Genomic DNA, 18,770 nt, shown 5'->3' on the forward strand with positions numbered 1-18,770 from the left:
GACCCTGAGATCATGACCTGAGCCAAAGGCAGCAGCTCAACCCACTGAGCCACGCAGGTGCCCCAGGAACAGTGGTTCTTAACAAAAAATAAATTTATGTGATATTTTTCCCTGTGTTTTCCTTATCATTTTATTAAGATACAATTCATATATTATAAAATTCACTATCTTAAAATGTACAATTCAGTGGATTTACTTTGTATTTGAATATTAAATGGGTATTTTATAAAGATTCAAGGACACCCCCTTTTTGTTGAAGATTTATATTTCTTTTGTTTGCATTGTTCTTAAACAACTGATGGAGGGAACCAATGACACTAGGGAGTTGTTACAGAAGGGTAGCTTGAGCATGGAAGGCCAGAATTAAGATGAGACAGTTGCCTATCACTATGGGGCGGATTTTATTTGCTTTTTGCTATACCTGAGTGCCTGATACTACAAAGGATTGCAGTCTTCATTGTTTTACTTGTGAATCTTCCCCTATAATAATAAAAGCTTATTCAGGACAAGGAATGTATCATTTTTATTGGGGTATCCTTTTGACTAGCATGGTAACTTCTTAAATGAATGTGGGAATGTTTCAAAAATGAAGCAGGAACCTGGTTTGCTTTTTGCAGCTCACTCTTCCCAAGTGTAACATGATATCAAAATGGACACAATTTATCAACCTATGAATAAAGGTGCTTCAATAGATTATAATATTACTGAACTTCAGCAGAGATCCTGTGGGAAGAGAGGTACTATGGGCACATGGAAGTGACAGTTGGATGGGCAGTGGTTCTCCATCTAGGTAGGGAATCCACCTTTGGGTTTCCTTGGTGGGCCTCCCTTGGACAGTATATCATTAGAACAGTGCAGGAGATCAAGCTTCCTGTGCACAGATGAGGAAGCCATTCACTGCCCTGACTGAATTGAAGGAGTGGAAGAATGCTGGTTGCAGAACTCACTTTTCCTCTACTCATAGTCTATGAAGAAAAATGATCTGGAGTATTCATATCTCAGAGTCAACTCTAAGAGGAAGAAAAATCACCTTTCCTCAATGCTAAAAATTTAGCAACTTTTACAAAGACTAATAGTTTCACTATTTATCTCTCTGCAGTTTTATCATTAAAATATTTTCTTTGTTTCCTCAAGACTTCATCTGCTCTTGCTACTCATTTCCTCTTGAAAAGAGTTGTAGGGGCACCTGGGTGGCTCAGTGGGTTAAGCCGCTGCCTTCGGCTCAGGTCATGATCTCAGGGTCCTGGGATCGAGTCCCGCATTGGGCTCTCTGCTCGGCAGGGAGTCTGCTTTCTCCTCTCTCTCTGCCTGCCTCTCTGCCTACTTGTGATCTTTCTCTGTCAAATAAATAAATTAAAAAATCTTTAAAAAAAAAAAAAAGAAAGAAAAGAGTTGTAATCTTTTTGTTTTTGATCTATAATCATTCCTCAGCAACAAATTGTGAAGCCACAGACCAAAGATTATAATTTTCATTAGAGAATAAACCAATAAACTCTGTGAGGCAAAGATGCTCATTTCTTCCAAATATCCCTGTGAATACAACGGAAGGCAATTCTAAAAATTGGCTATTTCTAAAAAATGTTCCAAGAACATGAATGTCTACTTCTTTGGAGATCTCTTTTCTTTTCCAGCTTTGCATTCTGTTCATCTCATACAACAAACTTTCACCGAGTTATTATGGGCCAGGTACTTTGCTAGGCTTTGGAGGCTACAAAGATGAATAATATATAATTGTTGCTCTTAGATTCTGAGCCTAAAATTTCCTTCAGTTTTGAAGGAACTAAACATTAGGCCAAAGCTCCCAAACTAGATTTTGATAAAGATCCCCATAACATGAAGTTGTAAGTTTTACCCCAGTGTAATTCAGCTTGGATTTTAGTCTGTATTTGTTATATTCACCATGATGGGATTTTTTTTTGGTTTTCTAATATTCAATAAATTCAGTGATTTAGAAGCCTAATTAGAGTGCTAGAAGCTATCTAAAATCTGTCCTTCAAAGTCTAAATTTGCTAATTTCTTGGACATAAAAAGAAATCCTCAAAACTTATCAGGTTTTTGGACTCATTTTAAAGAAGACTCGTATTTTTCTTTCTCATATTGCATTACCTGAACGTATGTTAAGATTAAGGGAACAACATTGTTCTTTATTGTGTTTCTGTGGCAAAACTTCTTTTTTTTTTTTTAATTTTTTATTTTTTATAAACATGTAATAAACATGTATTTTTATCCCCAGGGGTACAGGTCTGTGAATCAGCACTCACCAAAGCACATACCCTCCCCAATGTCCATAACCCCATCCCCCTTCTCCCAGCTCCCTCCCCCCAGCAACCCTCAGTTTGTTTTGTGAGATTAAGAGTCACTTATGGTTTGTCTCCCTCCCAATCCCATCTTGTTTCATTGATTCTTCTCCTACCCACTTAAGCCCCCATGTTGCATCACCACTTCCTCATATCAGGGAGATCATATGAGAGTTGTCTTTCTCCGTGTGGCAAAACTTCTGAATGTATAACTAGGCTGTGGGAGTGAGCAGTTATTAAGCATAGTATTTTGTGTCATAATTTCAACTAATGAATCATTGAACACTAAAAAAAATGACTTCAAACAAAATTTTCTATCTGGATGAAATATGTAACTCCAGAAGGAAATATGAGCTCTTTAAATATCACACAGATCTCTTTCTGTCTGTTCTTCCCTTATTATAAATTGTTGGCTAAGGTATGTACTTGTATTTTAATATCTATATTGATTAAAGAAGTTTGTCTGTTAGAACACATTTTTATATTTGTTACTTGACCCATATCGCTCTTTATAAGATGGTTTGGCCTCTTTGTATTTTCTTTGCTATCTCATTAAATTATTGAAGTATACCCCCAAATTGGAATAAATAAGATTTATGCTATATAAGGAGAATCCAAACTATAATCTAATGATTATCTTTAATAAACAAAAGATATATGAAAGAAAATAAGCACAAATATAATTATATTTATTTTCTGGTATAAAATTCCATTTATTTTACTTTTATTGGATAACTTGATTGATAATATTTTCAATTTTGAAAAAAGAGTCCTTTTTATATAGCATTACTTATAAATAGACATATACAGAGCCCCCTAGTAAGGATATACCGATTTTAAAATTGTCCAACTTTGGCTCGAGAAGGGATATTTTTATTCCTCTATCATACTCTAGGCCTTATTCAATTTGTGAAACCTTAATGAACTATAGCTTAGCACTGAGTTATTTTCAATAGTCTTGATAATTAATATAAATTGCAGTAAAGCCAATGAATTTATAGCATTATTAGGGAAGATAATCTGAAGAATGCATTACTCTGTTACCATCAAGTTCAAAATTTTGTTTATATTTTAAGATTTAGCATTATTAATCAGGGGTGAAACTATAATTACAGAAGAAGTGAGTTTCCCAATTTCAAAAGACGTTCATGGAAAATGAGACAGAAATCTGAAATTATTAAAATAATATTTCTATATGTTACTTGCACCTGGACTGGGACCACAGTTTTATAGGCTACAAAGATACATAGTAGACTGTATTTTATTCAGGAACTTACATTATGGTTGGGGAATTAAGAAATTATCAAATGAAAAGTTATAATTACTTTAAATAACTTTAAATGAGGAAATGTTACAAGGCTTAAAGTTCGCTGGGAAAGGGATGCTCTACACTATGCCCAGCCATAGGGGGTGCACTTGAAAGTGTGGGAGAGGTCTCTAGGTCGGCATGCATTAGAACAGTATAATTTAAGCTGAACCTTGAAAGAAAGCTAGGATTTAGGAAAACAGAAAGCATAAGAATGTTCTCTCCAGACATGAGGTATTCCAGTGTGAAAAAGTAAAAATTGAGACCCTCTGACTTGGACAGATTAAAAAGGAGCCATGGGGAAACACCTGGGTGGCGTACTTGACTAAGCATTGATTCTTAATTTCAGCTCAGGTCATGATCTCAGTGTCATGAGATCAAGCCCCATGTTAGACTCCGTGCTCAGCTTGGAGTCTGCTTGAGATTCTCTGTCTCCTCTCCCTCTGCCCTTCCCCCTCCTCTTGCTCTTTTTCTAAATAAATAAATACATAATCTTTTTAAAAAGAGGTGGGGAGCCAACAGCTTGAATTTAGGAATATTTGCTAAGACTGACTAGGCAGTTCAACATTTATGTTGAGGAGGTGTGCACACAGAAGGACACAATACGGCAAGTTCTGATTTTAGAGAACTTTAAGTTAGTAGAGGAAATGAGACAACATAAATGAATATGAGACAAATGTAGAAAGTGCTATGGACATTCCAAATCTCATTACACCCAAAATTTGATGAGTTATTTTGAAGAGAACTCTGTGAGTCTTTCAAGTTTCAGTGTTTACCAACACCTATGTGTTTGGATTACAGTTGTTTCTACTTTTGTCTTTGTGCACATAAACTGATTATTGTGAGCTTCCTGTTGTATTTTGTTTAATACCTACTGTATCCTTTAAGTATAAATATGACTCTTTCACTGGCAACATACATTTTGAGCATGTAAATGTCTCTCTCACAATAGTGAACAGAATACTTGAGACCACCTGCCATCATTTTGTTATGTTCAGATTCAGTAAACTATAGTTATGTGGTGAAGCAATTCAGCTCTTTGTTAATGACAGATTTATCGAAGACACGCTTTCAGAAGGATTGTACTAGAAATCCTATTAAAGTGCCATCCATTAAACCATTAGGATAGTCATTAAAACTGTTAGTGCAGACTTGTTATTCGTGAGTTATTGGTCTCTCACCATTCTCAGTGGTTTCCGTTAATACTACTCTACCCTTTGCTCTGTTGTGGCTATTCAGTTCCAAGAAATGAAGGCATATCAGTTTTCTCTCTTTTCCTGCAAAATTTCGGGGGTTGAGTGGGGGTAGGAAAGTTGGTATGGTAGTGAGGGTGGAAATGAGAGAGATTGAAATCCCTGTCCTAATTGTTCCTGATTATATAGGGTAAGGATGATACTTAAGATCCCACCTTTTTTTTTTTTTTTAAATATGAAGTATGTTCAAATCTAACTATAAGAAAGTTATGGCTGGTTTTCATTAAAAGAAAAAAAAATTGGAAGTGGAAAGTACTTTGGGATTAATGTATCATTAAGCCAAACTGACAGACATCTGGTCTTTAATCTATTTTCCTTTCTGTTCAGAGTTTTGAAGTAAGGAATTGAACTTTACGAAAGTAAATGTAAAGTTGTAATTTAATATACATGTGTTAGAGTATAGTAGTTAAGAACTCAGAGTCCAAAGTCAGAGAGCTCTGGACTCACATCCCAGTTCCACAGCTTTAATGGACTACCAGCATGATTGGTGGGAAGTGTTTTAACTCTTCTAGGCCTAAGTTTCTGTGTTTCTAGCATGGAGACAAGAGTATCCACCTAAATTTGTTTTAAGGATCACTGTACATGAGACTCATCATTATCATCATCATTATCATCAAAATCAGAAGTAATTTAACCTGATTACTTCTCAGTACCATTCTTTGATAAGGTTAGAGGGAGACAATCTAATTTAGCATTGGCTCTTTCGATATATTTTCCTGGTCATAAATCTACACTGAGCTTTGTCTCTAGATGGCCAGAGAAGCCAGTTGTAGACCTTGACATGGATTTCACAAACTGCCCTCCAAAGTGTTGGATCCTATAATCTGTGTCCTCTGCATCTAACATGACAAGAAGTCAAATGTGCAGATGGGAAGTGTCCTGCAGCTCCCGTTTGCCCTCATTTTTGGAAAGTAGTACAATATTCACAAATTGAAAAATTAAAGAACACAGATAACAAGTACAAACTATTAAAATAATTATTGTTAGAAGATAAACTGAGGGGCACCTGGGTAGCTCGGTTGGTAGAGCATATGACTCTTGGTCTCAGGGTTGTAAGTTTGAGCTCCACATTGGGTGTAGAGATTACTTAAAAATCTTAAAAAAAAAAAAGATAAACCAAGCCATGTTAAATATTTTAAGAGTTTATTTGAGCAAAAATTGATTCAGATGCAGATTGGGCAACACCAAACCAGAAGTGTTTAGGAGCGGTCTACCAACAGGAGCAGGGCAAAAACTCATATAAAGTAAGTGTGGAAGTCAAGAAGGGAAATTGTTGATTGGCTGTAGCTTAAAGCTCTGTTGGTTGTTTATGACTGGTTGTTTTGATTTTGTAATCTTGAAGCATTTACAGGCTTAGATTTTGGTTTGCTTCCAGAGGCCACCACAGCATTAGAGCCCCCTCAGTCTAATAGCATTCTTGTTTAATTAATTTAACATTTTCAGTCTATGCATCTCAGACATAAATGCTGATAGCATTGATATATGATATTCTAGGTTTATATACATATGTGTGTATATATATTCATATATATATAAATATGTTTATATTTTAATAATGTCTTTTTAATTTCTTTTTAACAGTAAAAGTAGATGTCTTTATGTCAGTAGGTACACAGTATCAATAGCTTCATAGGTTTGTCATACTCCAAGTTGTTTAAGCAGTGTCCTGTAATAATAAGGTTATTTCCTTTCTTTCCCCCACTGTTGTCACATGGTTCTATAGTGACTGCTCCAAACATTTGGTCAGGAGAAAGACATGTCTTTCACTTTCAAAGCTTTTAGGCAAAGTTTAGTGCCTGACAGAATGGCCAGAGTCTAATTCTAGGAGATGATGGATTTGAAGAATGTTCATGGTGGGATGAAGCTGAGTCAGTTGGGGAAGGCAAAGAGATCACAGGCCCGACCTCCAGACCATGAAAGTACCTTGATATGGTCATTTTACTCCAGGACCTGATCCATACCTTTGTAAATATGAGAGGCAATGGGGTCCCAAAGACCCCACTTTCATAGGTGTGTGATGTCAGTGGCCATGTCTTCCAGCTGTGATGACTGGATGCTGTCTTATCTAAGAGAGGAGCAAGTAGCCATGTTCATCGCCTTTCTGAGCCTCCCTTTTCTGTGTGTCTATGAGTTATTTTCTCCTCGTGCTGACCTAGCTTTTTTTAGAGATGTTAATTTAGGTACAGTTTTAAAAGATATGTTAATATATTTTCTAATCCTTTAGAACTTGTTATACTTAAGACATGTTTGCTGATTGAATTGTGTAATACTCAAGCAACAGAATAAGTGTATGGTTCCATTTCCAGAGTGTTAAAAAATTTAAAAAAGGAAAGCAATTATAGCATGATTTTACTTAATATTTCAGTAATAATTTTAAAATGTAAAATGTTTATTAGACAAAAGATTAAAGATTTTTTCCATAGAATTATCACTGCATAAGTTCAGTTCTTTAATTTTGCTCTTTTCCTCCGCAACGGAACACACATCCAACCAGTTTCTGCACCACCACATTCTTTCCAGTCTCCACCCTGCCCCAGAAAAGAAAAAATATATATATAATTTGAATAGGCTAAATTGTTAGTTTCATAGAGAACAGGGTAAATGTGTGTTGAGAGTCATATGTCTGTCTTCCTTGATCTCTTTTCTGTGCGGCTCCATAGAAACATTGAACAAGATGAATCAATGTTTCAGGCCAACCACCTTTTGCATTCTGGCTTTATTCCACTCTTACAGCAGCAGAGTCGATAAGTGGAGACAGGTGTTGTTCTGCAGAAATTGCTGTCTTTACTTTTCCCCACCCACCTGTCCATGTGGTAGAGTTTGTAAATGAACTTACTATCTGTCTGTCTTTCTTTTGTTCTCTTTCTGCATGTATATGCTCACTTGGCTGTGATGGATATAAGTCTCTGTATCATGAAGCTCACCTAGGACCCAAGATATAGATATGGATACAAGGAAATTAGAGCCTACTCTAACCTTATAATGTATTGCCCAAATTGGGACACTTTGGAAGATGGTGCTTTGATAATGAAACTGGGACAAGGGGGTAAACTGGAATGTACCTCCTACCCCTTCTAATGTAAACCTTATGCCAGAGCTGAATCTTTGGCTGTTTATCCTTCCATCTGATTAGGACAGTCCCATCCTCTGCCACAAAGGCCAACAAATGGACTTGAGACTTCTGAGGAGCACATTTGTTAAAACAAACAACCTCCCCAAATAAAAGAAAAATCCACTGTATTAAAATGGTTAACTGTATCCACACATAGGTGGTATGTCCAGAAAATTTGGTAATATGGTGTATGTAAGATTGTTTCCAGGCAAGCAGTCCCTATGTGATACTTCAGAATAGTGAGTAGATATATAAAAGTCAGAAATTATAGCATGGAAAGCTATATTAATAATAATAATATCTTTTCACTTAGAATTTCAAATGTGCCAAAGTCCAAGATGCCTCTTATCTTTTTTTTTTTTTTTTTTTTTTTTTTTTTTTTTTTTTTTAGAATCCATTGCTGTCTTAAATAGTGATGTTGCTAAGAAGTCCATGCTTTGTTGTATAATTGCTTGATAGCCCAATTGAAAGATGTATCTGTTTATTTACTCTACAATCTTTGAAGTAAAAGTTACCCATGTTTGCCAAAAAAAAAAAAAAAAAAAAGATGCCTCTTATCTTGAATCAGGTTTCAGACAAGTGTGAGCCTGGAAGCTATTCTGACTATTTAAAAATATTTTATATATCTCTGATCTATTCCAATATATGTTTACTTAATAGTTACATGTTCATCAGGGAAACTTATTTAACTGTTTCTAAGGTTCTAGGGTAAATGTCACTGTTGCCATTATATACTGCCTATAATGCTTTTCAGTCATTCATTCTATAAATACATTTTTAAATCAACCGTATGCTAAACACTGAGTGTACAACATCAGATGAATTACAGTCCTTGTAATGATATCTTCAGGTGATTTCATATTTTTCCCCAAAGTTCAAGTACATAAAATTATTAAAGTATGGACATTTTTCTAATATATTTTATCTATAATTGTTTAATTTTATATTATAAAATGAATATACATTTCAACAAAACAAATTAATCTCTGAAATTAATCTTTTAGTTTAAAAATATACTCTAAAATTCTACATTGTGTTAATTTGTCCTAGCCTTTCTAGTTTGCTTGCAACATGTAACATAGAAGAAAATAAACATGACACTTTAGGTTGTAAATACTTTCTAAGCTACTTGAACACCATGGGTATAAATAGTAATGATCAATCTGTGTATCTTCTTTAATTAGAAGCTTATATTTAGTACATTATACTGTGTCCTTACATATAAGGACTAATGATATTAACAGCAAGGTGTTTTTAGTATATAAATGTGTATATATACATATATTACATAATGTATACATATCCAAAGATACACTGTATCCAAAAAACACAGGTAAAATCTCAATGTGTTTCAACCATATAGTTATACTAAATACATTTGAAGATAGGATGAGGTAGGGAATTTTTTTAAGTAATTATTTCAGATTTTCTGTATTCCATCAAAGACTTAGAGGAACTGTCATGTTTTTGTTTTTTTTTTTTTCATTTCATTTCAGATGCAAAATTTTTATTCTTTGAACAGGAAACTATTCATATTTCAGTTTGGAAACTCATCTGTTTTTCCTTTCCCATCTGAAAACAAATTGGGAGAAGAAACAGTTTTAACAAAATTTTAATTAAATAGCAAGGTAATACTGAAAGCCTAAAATACATAGTGGACAGTAAAATGAGGGAAATAATAGTGTTTTAAAATTAGATTCTAAATCTGTATAGATGATAAAGAAAAAAATAATGTTATCACTTAAAACTCAACTGATCAAATGATGATTTATCTTATTTTCCTTATATTGCTATTTATGAAATGCTACTATAGTAGAAGGCATAAACAATCACAAAACCACTCTTTTCATTCACATATATTTTTACAAAATTTTTTAGAAATATTTATTTATTTATTTATTTTAAAAAGAGAGAAATAGAACATGGAAGGAGGGGTAGAGGGAGAGAGGATCTCAAGCAGACTCCACACTGAGAACAGAGCTCTCCACAGGGCTCAGTCTCATGACCCTGAGATCAGGACCTTAGCTGAAACCAAGAGTCAGATGCTTAACCGAATGTACCACCCAGGGACCTCAGTTAGTTTTGCTTTTGAATCTACTTTTTCACTGTATTTCTGAATGGTCAGGTCTCAAATGAAACAGAAAACAAAGAAATACATGTGGTTATTTGTGTTCTGGTAGTGGTGATGGTGGTGGTGGTGGTGGTGGTGGTGGTTGTTTTCTACCCCAGAAAAGTAGATCAGTTTCCAAACTATATAGATGAACATATTGTTACATAACAAGTGGCAAGGCAGAAGTGTATTTCCTTGCCTAAATTAACTGACAATTGTGTCAGTTTTATGCTTCATTGTCAAAGGAAATCGATTCACTTAGCATCAGGGAGAAAGCAGACATTCCTTGGACACTGAGATTGTCTTAAATCAGGATGTTCTCACACAAGTCAGTGGATGAAGACAGGAAAAGAAAAACATCTACCATTCTTTAACCAAGAACTTTGCATCATGTGTTTTAGATGTATTATTTCACGTAATACTTTTGGGTCAATACAAACGTGGCAGCATTTACACAGTGGTGCATTCATCTTGTTAATTTGGAGCCAGAATCTAGTGCCATGTTGTTCACAGCAAAGAAAGGGTGCTGCTGTGAATTTATTCAGCTTAATGCTGTGCATAGATTGCAATCAATAGATAATTTTATTTGTTACCTATACACAGTTCTTTTTATAAACACTGTAATTACTTTCTATCAATTCAATCAACTTTATCTCCTTAATCAGAGCAGTTTAATAAAATTTTAATAACATTTTCTTGCCCCAAACTGTCTGGAAAATTTTTAATTCTTTTTGCTTTACCAAATAACATCAGAAATCCTAGTCTGTGAATTATATTTGTTATAATGATTATCTATGAAGCTCTAGTCTTCAGGAACATCAGCTATAATTCTATATATCACTTTCTTATTATGTACTTTAATTCAATAGAGGAGATAAATAGCAAAAAACTGAAACATTGGGATTCAAGTTATCACTTCCATCATTCTTCTAGAACATTGCCTTTGGGAACTAGAAATTTTTCTACATTCAGTACTATCTAGGAAAATGTTGAGGCACGTTAAAAAGGAGAGTTTAATAAAAAAAAATCTGGCCTTTTAAATCTTCAGATCTCAAAGTTGTATGTTCTCTTCTGAACTCTCCTTTGAAAAGATCTGTCAAAAATAGTTTTTTTCTAGTCACACATAGAAAGTAGTAAAATAGCTTCTCTGCATTCCAGAGATCACATAGCATTGTCCTACTGAATTAAAAAAGAATCTAGTATTTGTTGCTGTTGTTGCATTATTGTTTTTTGTCATTTTGAAATTATGATAAATTAGGATAAAGTTAACTATACTTCTGGGAGTAAATGGAATTCTCAAAGAGATAAACTAACTCATTCTTAGTGCTAAGATATCATTTAGGGAAAAAAAAATGTTCATCAACTGGTTGCCTCAGATATTTACTCATCTCATATGGTTGACTGGTTTACAGTGACTATAGAGTCTTTTTTGCTTCTCTACATATCAATTCTAATGTAAATAAATCATTACTTCAGATACTTTTCTATAACTATTTGTTACATAATATGTTATAATTGGGGTTGCAAATCAAACCACTAGACAACAGTAAGGTGATATAATTTTATCACTTATTTGAAGAAAAAAATTATTGCATATAAAAATACCTGATTGAAATACCTTAATGCCTTTGCAAGGGTTGTACATTTATAAATAGTTCATCTTTCCACTTAAATATGGAGAACTCCTGTATGTATTCATTAGTTAACACTGAGAGTCTTGAAAAGTCCCTATTTCAGTCCTTCAGATTCTAATCATGGCCTAGACCAGAGATACTTTTATAGGAAAAGACTTGGGAAGTTTTGGTAAACTAATTTGGTAAAGGAGAAGAGAGAAGATGAGGGGACCAACCTGACACTGGGAAGACATTAACAGAAAAAAAGGAACAGAGCAATCAGAGTGCCAAAGCTAACCATGGGCAAAGAGAAAACTAGCACCTGGGACTCAGGCTCTGACCTCCAAACTTTGCTCATGATCCTACTTTCCACTCCTTCCTCTGAAAGCATCATTGGATTCAACTAAAGGCATGTTCTTCTCTTTGAAGAAAGTACTCATTATGCCAATTACAGGCCTTTGCTAATTGTGCAAAATATAGCCCTTCTCAACTATGCAAACGTGGGTCTTTTTCAAATGGATACATATTAATTTACCATTTTCAATTTTGGAGCAAAAGAATATGAATGAATGAGAATTTTAAAAGGCTTCACAGAAATACGGTCAATGGCAAACTGCTTTTCTAAACCTCAAAAAGGGTTTGAAAGTATGTGGGTGCAAACCACACTAAGGAGTAAATGAGCCTACTCATTAGGAACTCTGTGGAACGATAGTGTTTCTCTGGCGGTTAAGGTCATCAAAAGTTCAATTCCCAGTAAAAAGGATGGTTAGTCTGACCCATAGTTTGCCTAGTCAAGTAGCTGGTCTATTCCTTCTATATAATTAAATTTTTGTTAGTTGTTTTAAAACACACAAAAACAGGATACAGCTTTTTTGTGGTTTCTCTTTGATGAGTTTTTAAAGGGAATAGTTTGAGCTTTTTCTCTTAGTAAAATGAGGGGAAATGGGACACAGAACAACTAGTACTGTAGGGAGTTTACACATATGAATTATATTTTTCTTCTTGGTAGAGAAGTTGAAATTTTGCAGATCCATATTGAAAGGACTTTGCTTTAAGTTGATGGCTTTAGCTTTACCAGAAAGTTCAGTCACTGGATGTAATTTTACACAGTGACTGTAATGTGATGTGCAAATTTACGAGCACTCCCTTGTTTTGAGTTTAAAATTTTAAGTATAAATTAGAAGCACCAAGAGATTTTTGTTTCCAAACCTCTCGTGTTTCAAGAGAATAATGAAAAGACCTATGTAAAACAATCAAGAAATCTTCTCAAGCTTGGCTAGAGAAAAAGCACAATATGGCATCCAGGCATCCAGACTGCAGTCCAGAATGCCCGGGCCCCCAACAGAGCTTACCAGTTGTTTGACCCTGAGAAAGTTTTTTAATTTCTCTGCATCTCAACTTCCTCACTTGCAGAATGGTGATAATAATGGTGATAATAATGGTACTTCTTTGTGAAGATAAAATTAGTCAACATATGTTTAGCACAAAGAAAACAGTAGATATGATATGTTTTATTGTTAACTATTGGATATAAATATATATTTTATTTTATTTATTTTTAAAAATATTTTATTTATTTTTTTGTCAGAGAGATAGAGAGTACAGGCAGGCAGAGTGGCAGGCAGAGGCAGAAGGAGAAGCAGGCTCCCTGCGGAACAAGGAGCCTGATGTGGGACTCGATTCCAGGATGCTGGGATCATGACCTGAAGTGAAGGCAGCTGCTCAGCCGACTGAGCCACCCAGTCATCCCCTAAATATTTATTTTAAATCTGGCATTTTATCAAGAATATGGTGCAGAATTATAAGTACATTATGTGTGTGTGTGTGTGTGTGTGTGTGTGTGGAAAAAATAGGTAAATAGAAAAAAATAAGCTCTAAATATATCCTATTTTTTACACTTAACTATTTTAAGACAAAGTTCTAGTTGGTTAAAAAATTAGAATTTTCAGACCATCAAGTTAAAGATACGTAAATGAAAAGTATTTAATATTAGTAGCTGACTACTCAATATTTTCCTATTCTTCTTTAAATTACAGGGAGTTTTTCCTATGGTCACATTCTCAGTAAGACAAAGCCATTGAGTTGAAGATCTATTAAAATTAGAATGATTAAGTGGCAGGTATTGAGGTTGGAGGGGGAGTGTGTCACGTGCCCCTGTGCAGATAGGAAAACAAAGTAACATAGTTTGATATTTCTGGAATGTTTAGGTGCTACATACTCTTTATCCAGTACATTCAAGGACCTTGTTGAAACGGAAGGAAACATAAGGAAGTAGTATTCTTGTTTATGAATTCTGTGACAATGCAAAGTACAAATGCCATATAGCTTATTTTTAAAAAGTCTATTAATCAAATTTGGGTTGAATACATCTAGCTTGCTTTATTTCTAACTTGAAAACTTTCCTTCAGGGCAGCTACAGAAAACAGGATTCTAGCTTGTGAGGATAGAATTTGGGATTGAGTTCTGGGAAGGAAGGGGATATCTTACCAAAAGTTGTTTGGATATATATAGTTGAAAGGATGAGAAGAGATATCTGAGACTCAGGCTGAGGAAAACCAAAAGCCAACAGTAGAAAGAAATTGAATCTACTAGGAGCAAGGGTGCTTATTTTCAAATAGTTTTGAATAATGTTTGGGTGGTGTCAGCTCAACTTGATAGTAGGAAGATGCATGGTCATGTTAGGTTGGCCAAAAATATGAGATTAGAGTGGAACTCAACTTCTCCAGACCTGCGTTCTTCTTTCTCTACATTGACCCTTTTATTCTTCCTTAAGAGGATCTCAGCAAGAGATACCAGAACACAAAGAGGCAAAACGACTGCACCAGCACCTGCACAAAAAACAAAACTAAAAACAACAACAACAAAAACATGAAAACACAGAAGAAGTTGGTTAAGCATCTGAGTCTTGGTTTAGGCTTAGGTCATAATCTCAGGATTGTGAGATCAAGCCCCTCATTAGGCTCTGTGATCAGCAAGGCATCTGCTTGAGGTTCTTTCTCCCTGCCCCTCCTGCTAATGCATGCTCTTTCTCTCTCTCTCTCTCTCTCTCTCTCTCTCCATCTCTCTCTCCATCTCATACACACACACACAAATAAATGAATAAATCTTTTTTTAAGTGTGTTTTGAGAATTAAGCTCTTATTCATCCATGATACCTTTGCCTCATTAACATGGACAATTGAAATTTGATTTTCCTCAACCACTTTTATTTTTTCACAGTAGAAAAGATTATCTTATACCTCACCTACTTTCAGTAGTTGTTATTCCTTACTGAGTTTACTGCTCTCGACTTTCTGACAAGTTCCAAAATAATGACCTATGCTGTATATTGTTAAAAGTTTGGTCAGACAGGTAGATACAGATAGATGAGTATGTGTTGCACAAAGACAGTTAAGCATTATTTAATCCATGTTTGTTTGATCCGTGTGAAACTAGTATAAATGTAAACTGCAACCCATCTGTTTCATCATTCATGTGAAGCCAACCTCATTTTTAAAACTTGATTTCTTATGTAATTGCCCCAGAATGACAGAGGATGATCAGTTGAGAAGAAAAACCTTTTGGACTTGCAAGATAAAGGATAGTTATGTTTAAGTGTGTTTCACATGTTGGGCTTCCTCGTTTTTCAGTGGCCTTCAGGATATGTAGCGTCATGCCTTGGTAATTACCAGCTTTTAATCATCAGCTGGGCTTTGAAATCACACAGACCTGAGTTTTAGGGTGAATGTATGAGTCTAGCTGTATGAGAAAATTACTTAACAACCAAATCACACAATGCCTGCCAGAGAGAAGACCCTCAGTAAGATTTATTGAGTTAATCTTTCTTTACTTCAATTTCCTTGTCTTGGAAAATAACAATACATACCTCATAACATTTGTGAAAATTAAAGAGGATACTACATGACCCAGCAGCTACTATAATTTTCCTGTTACTCAGAGATCTTCTCATGGGTCATCCTTTAAGCCTAAACATATTAACACATGTGACATAAAACTCACATGTGGTTTTTAAACTCTTCAATGAAGAGTATCAAATCAAGCATTCAGAAGGCTGGGGATATGTGGCGAGAGTGGAAATGGACACGAGTTAACAGTGTCTGTGTTAAGAGATGTAATTTCATTAGTTTAATTAAATGCATGCCACTTTACACATCTGCTAGTGATCTTAGTCTAAAGAACAAGGCCATCAAGGGAAGGAATATCTTCTACCAAAGCGCTGTCATCAGTGCGCCTAGGAGCTCTTGGGATATTTTACAAAAGAATGTGTAAGAAGCTTATGTACTCAGCAGTGCTCCTCAGTGTAAAGTGGAGTATCACTGGTAGTTGTAATTTCAGGATCACATACTTTACTATTAAACCATATGATAATGAGTGCTAAAGCATTAGTTTTAGTGCACTATACCTTGCAGTTTCCACAGTCTGTTGCTTAACTCCCATGTTCATGGAAGAATTACTCCACCATTTCTCTTTATGAACTCTTCTCGACAACATTTATTCATCATTTCAATTCATTTAAGGAAATATGTTGAACCATAATTTATTGAGCCATCGTTGTAGATGCAAAGATGACTAAAGGTGTATAGGTAGGACTGTGGCTAAGGACTTTAGAATCTAAGCTGTAGGTCACTTCAAACTAGTGGAAGTTCTTAAGCAGGAACCGAACCTGTCCAGAGCTGAGTTTCAGGAATGTTACTTTGGTATGAAGTGTACGTTAGAGTGAATGTACAAATTACCTTGTGATACTGGTAATAGTGTGTTATGGAGAAACAGGCACAATTTTAAGTTGCCCTCAAGTTGTAAACTGTTAATGAAGAAAGAATAGCAAAGCCTGTGTACAATGAAGCCAGTGAATGACCAGTAAATTTGAAGACTGAGGTTAGGTCGTGACAGGAAAGAGTAGGGAGAATAATCAAGATAAAATAATGTTCACAGAACCAGAAGGAATATTGAACTAGAAAACTTGTAAACTACAGCTGCAGAGAAGGAAATGGAAAAGTAAAACAATTTTAAAAACCCTGCCTTTCCAATATTCACAGAACATCTATATTGATTTTTTTTCATTTGAATCAATGTTGGTGACTATCACTGTTTTTTACTATGATTAATCATTTCATGTTTTGCTGGTTATAGTAGTGTTCAGCTTCATAGCTAGGGTCATCTTTGAAGTGTGGCTTCAGTCTTTTCTTTTTAAATCGTGTTTCTTACTTGTGATAAATGCCTATAATCGGTGTTATCAAGTATTGATTTTGTGTGTGTGTGCTGTTTTTCTTTTAAAGTCAATTGACCCTGGCCAGCAGTTCACATGGGAACATTCAAACTTGGAAGTAAACAAACCAAAGAATAGATATGCAAATGTAATCGCATATGATCATTCCCGGGTTCTCCTATCAGCAATAGAAGGTAAGGAAATTCAGACATTGTTTATACTTTTATTTTCATGAGTTTAAGGGTTTGCATGAAAATACAGTTCTAGCTAGGTTTTTTGCTATCTATAGAAGTAGTTAATTAAGATTCAGGTATCATTTGTTCTCACATTTTCTTTCTCATATAAATATACTATAAATGGACACACGAAATCCCCAATACTATATTACACACAAGCATCTCTCATTACATTCTTGGCTTGGCTCTAGGTGAAAGATTTCATAATGTAGTTGATGCTTATGGAGGGGAAGAAAATCAAGGTTGTCCATTTTACTGATGGTTTCTGATGGTTATAAATAAAACGGTGATTATCAGAATAAAATCATTGGCTGTTATTTTAAAATGAGGGTAAGGGGACCTGTTTATAAATAAACCTGGATAGCCAGCAGGGACAGTCTAAAGGTTAGGAGTTGATGGTGTGGTGATTAATTAAAATTAAGCATATTGGAAATGTCTGGTGCAGCTAATTTGTAGACTGCTTGGTAATCTGTCTCTCACAATGGTAGCAAGGTGTGCATTCCAGAGGGAATGGTTGCTCCTAAAAGATGAGGATTACACTTCTAATACACCTAGCTGCTTCTAAGGGTTCATGAGGAGAGTATTTTCCATTCATCCCTTTCCAGCAATAAATCCCTTCACATGGCATATTAAAATCAATTAGGGGCTCATGTTCAACACTCAGCATTTTGTTAGTTTCTTTTGGCTATAGTAGCACATTTCTGTCCTTAGAAAAGAGTTTACCATGTCACTTAAATCCTTTCTTCTGTCATAATAGCTAACCTGGACCACCAACTACCACATACCATATCATTCTCATTGGCATCCTTTAGAAAAACTCTGTGGCTTGAATTCATACTTGAAAGCTCACCACTTACCCTCTTCCAAATGTTTTATTAAACATTAAATAATACCAGTTTCAGACCCAGTCCTTCTTAGAACCTGGCAGTTCAAACATCATCTTCATCGTTCAAGTATTTTTCACTTTTTCTGCTTCCCAAATCTATGATGCCTACGTAACTTTTTCTCATAACTCTGACTAGGCTCTACATGTCCTACCTTCTTTGTTTAGTACCCAAAATTAATTTGAAAGTGAGACACTGCTTAAAGACCTCCCCAGTAATCACCTAAGGCAAACAATACATTTATTTCCAGTTTTGGGGGAGGACCTATCTTTCAGCATTTGAGCAAGGTCATACCTGTACCCTCCTCTTTCTTCAAAATGGTATTATGTGGCACGGATATATTTTGTAATGTTCTCACAATCAATTTTACATTTGGAAAATGTTACACTTCCTTTTTGAGGCTACTGAAGATACTAGAAATTTAAGAGTTAACCTTTTTCCATATGGGAAAAAATTGATCAGGTGTATCAAAATTTCATCAATTCTGGTTCTTCAAGTAGGATGGTGTCACACAGGTAATTGCTTCAAGTCCTATTTGAGAACTGTAATTGGTATATGTGGAAGATTAGCATATAGCATTTACATTTTATCTTTACATCCCACTTCAAAATGTAAAAAACACGAAACAAAACCAGCAATTTCTTGTCTCAAGTCTCTTAAATCAACTCCTTGGTTAATAAGAAACTAAACCAAGTCACAAGTGGAAGAGAGGAATCTTTTTTCTATTAGTGAAATAGGTAAACTATAAAAATTA

The 18,770-nt window shown here is 34.9% G+C and overlaps 1 protein-coding gene across 40 annotated transcripts in view; it reads left to right on the forward strand.

Annotated features, from left to right (window-relative positions):
- The window catches only part of PTPRD (protein tyrosine phosphatase receptor type D), a 2,315,363-nt gene that overhangs the window by 2,220,050 nt on the left and 76,543 nt on the right, over positions 1-18,770 (forward strand). For all 40 annotated transcript variants that reach the window (XM_059143037.1, XM_059143036.1, XM_059143035.1 and 37 more), the window contains one exon: positions 16,967-17,090. In XM_059143037.1, the coding sequence (XP_058999020.1) occupies positions 16,967-17,090 (124 nt within the window). The remainder of the gene's footprint in view (positions 1-16,966; positions 17,091-18,770) is intronic.

The sequence above is a fragment of the Mustela lutreola genome, chromosome 12 (genome assembly GCF_030435805.1).
Source record: "Mustela lutreola isolate mMusLut2 chromosome 12, mMusLut2.pri, whole genome shotgun sequence".
In the NCBI taxonomy this organism is placed as follows: Eukaryota; Metazoa; Chordata; class Mammalia; order Carnivora; family Mustelidae; genus Mustela; species Mustela lutreola.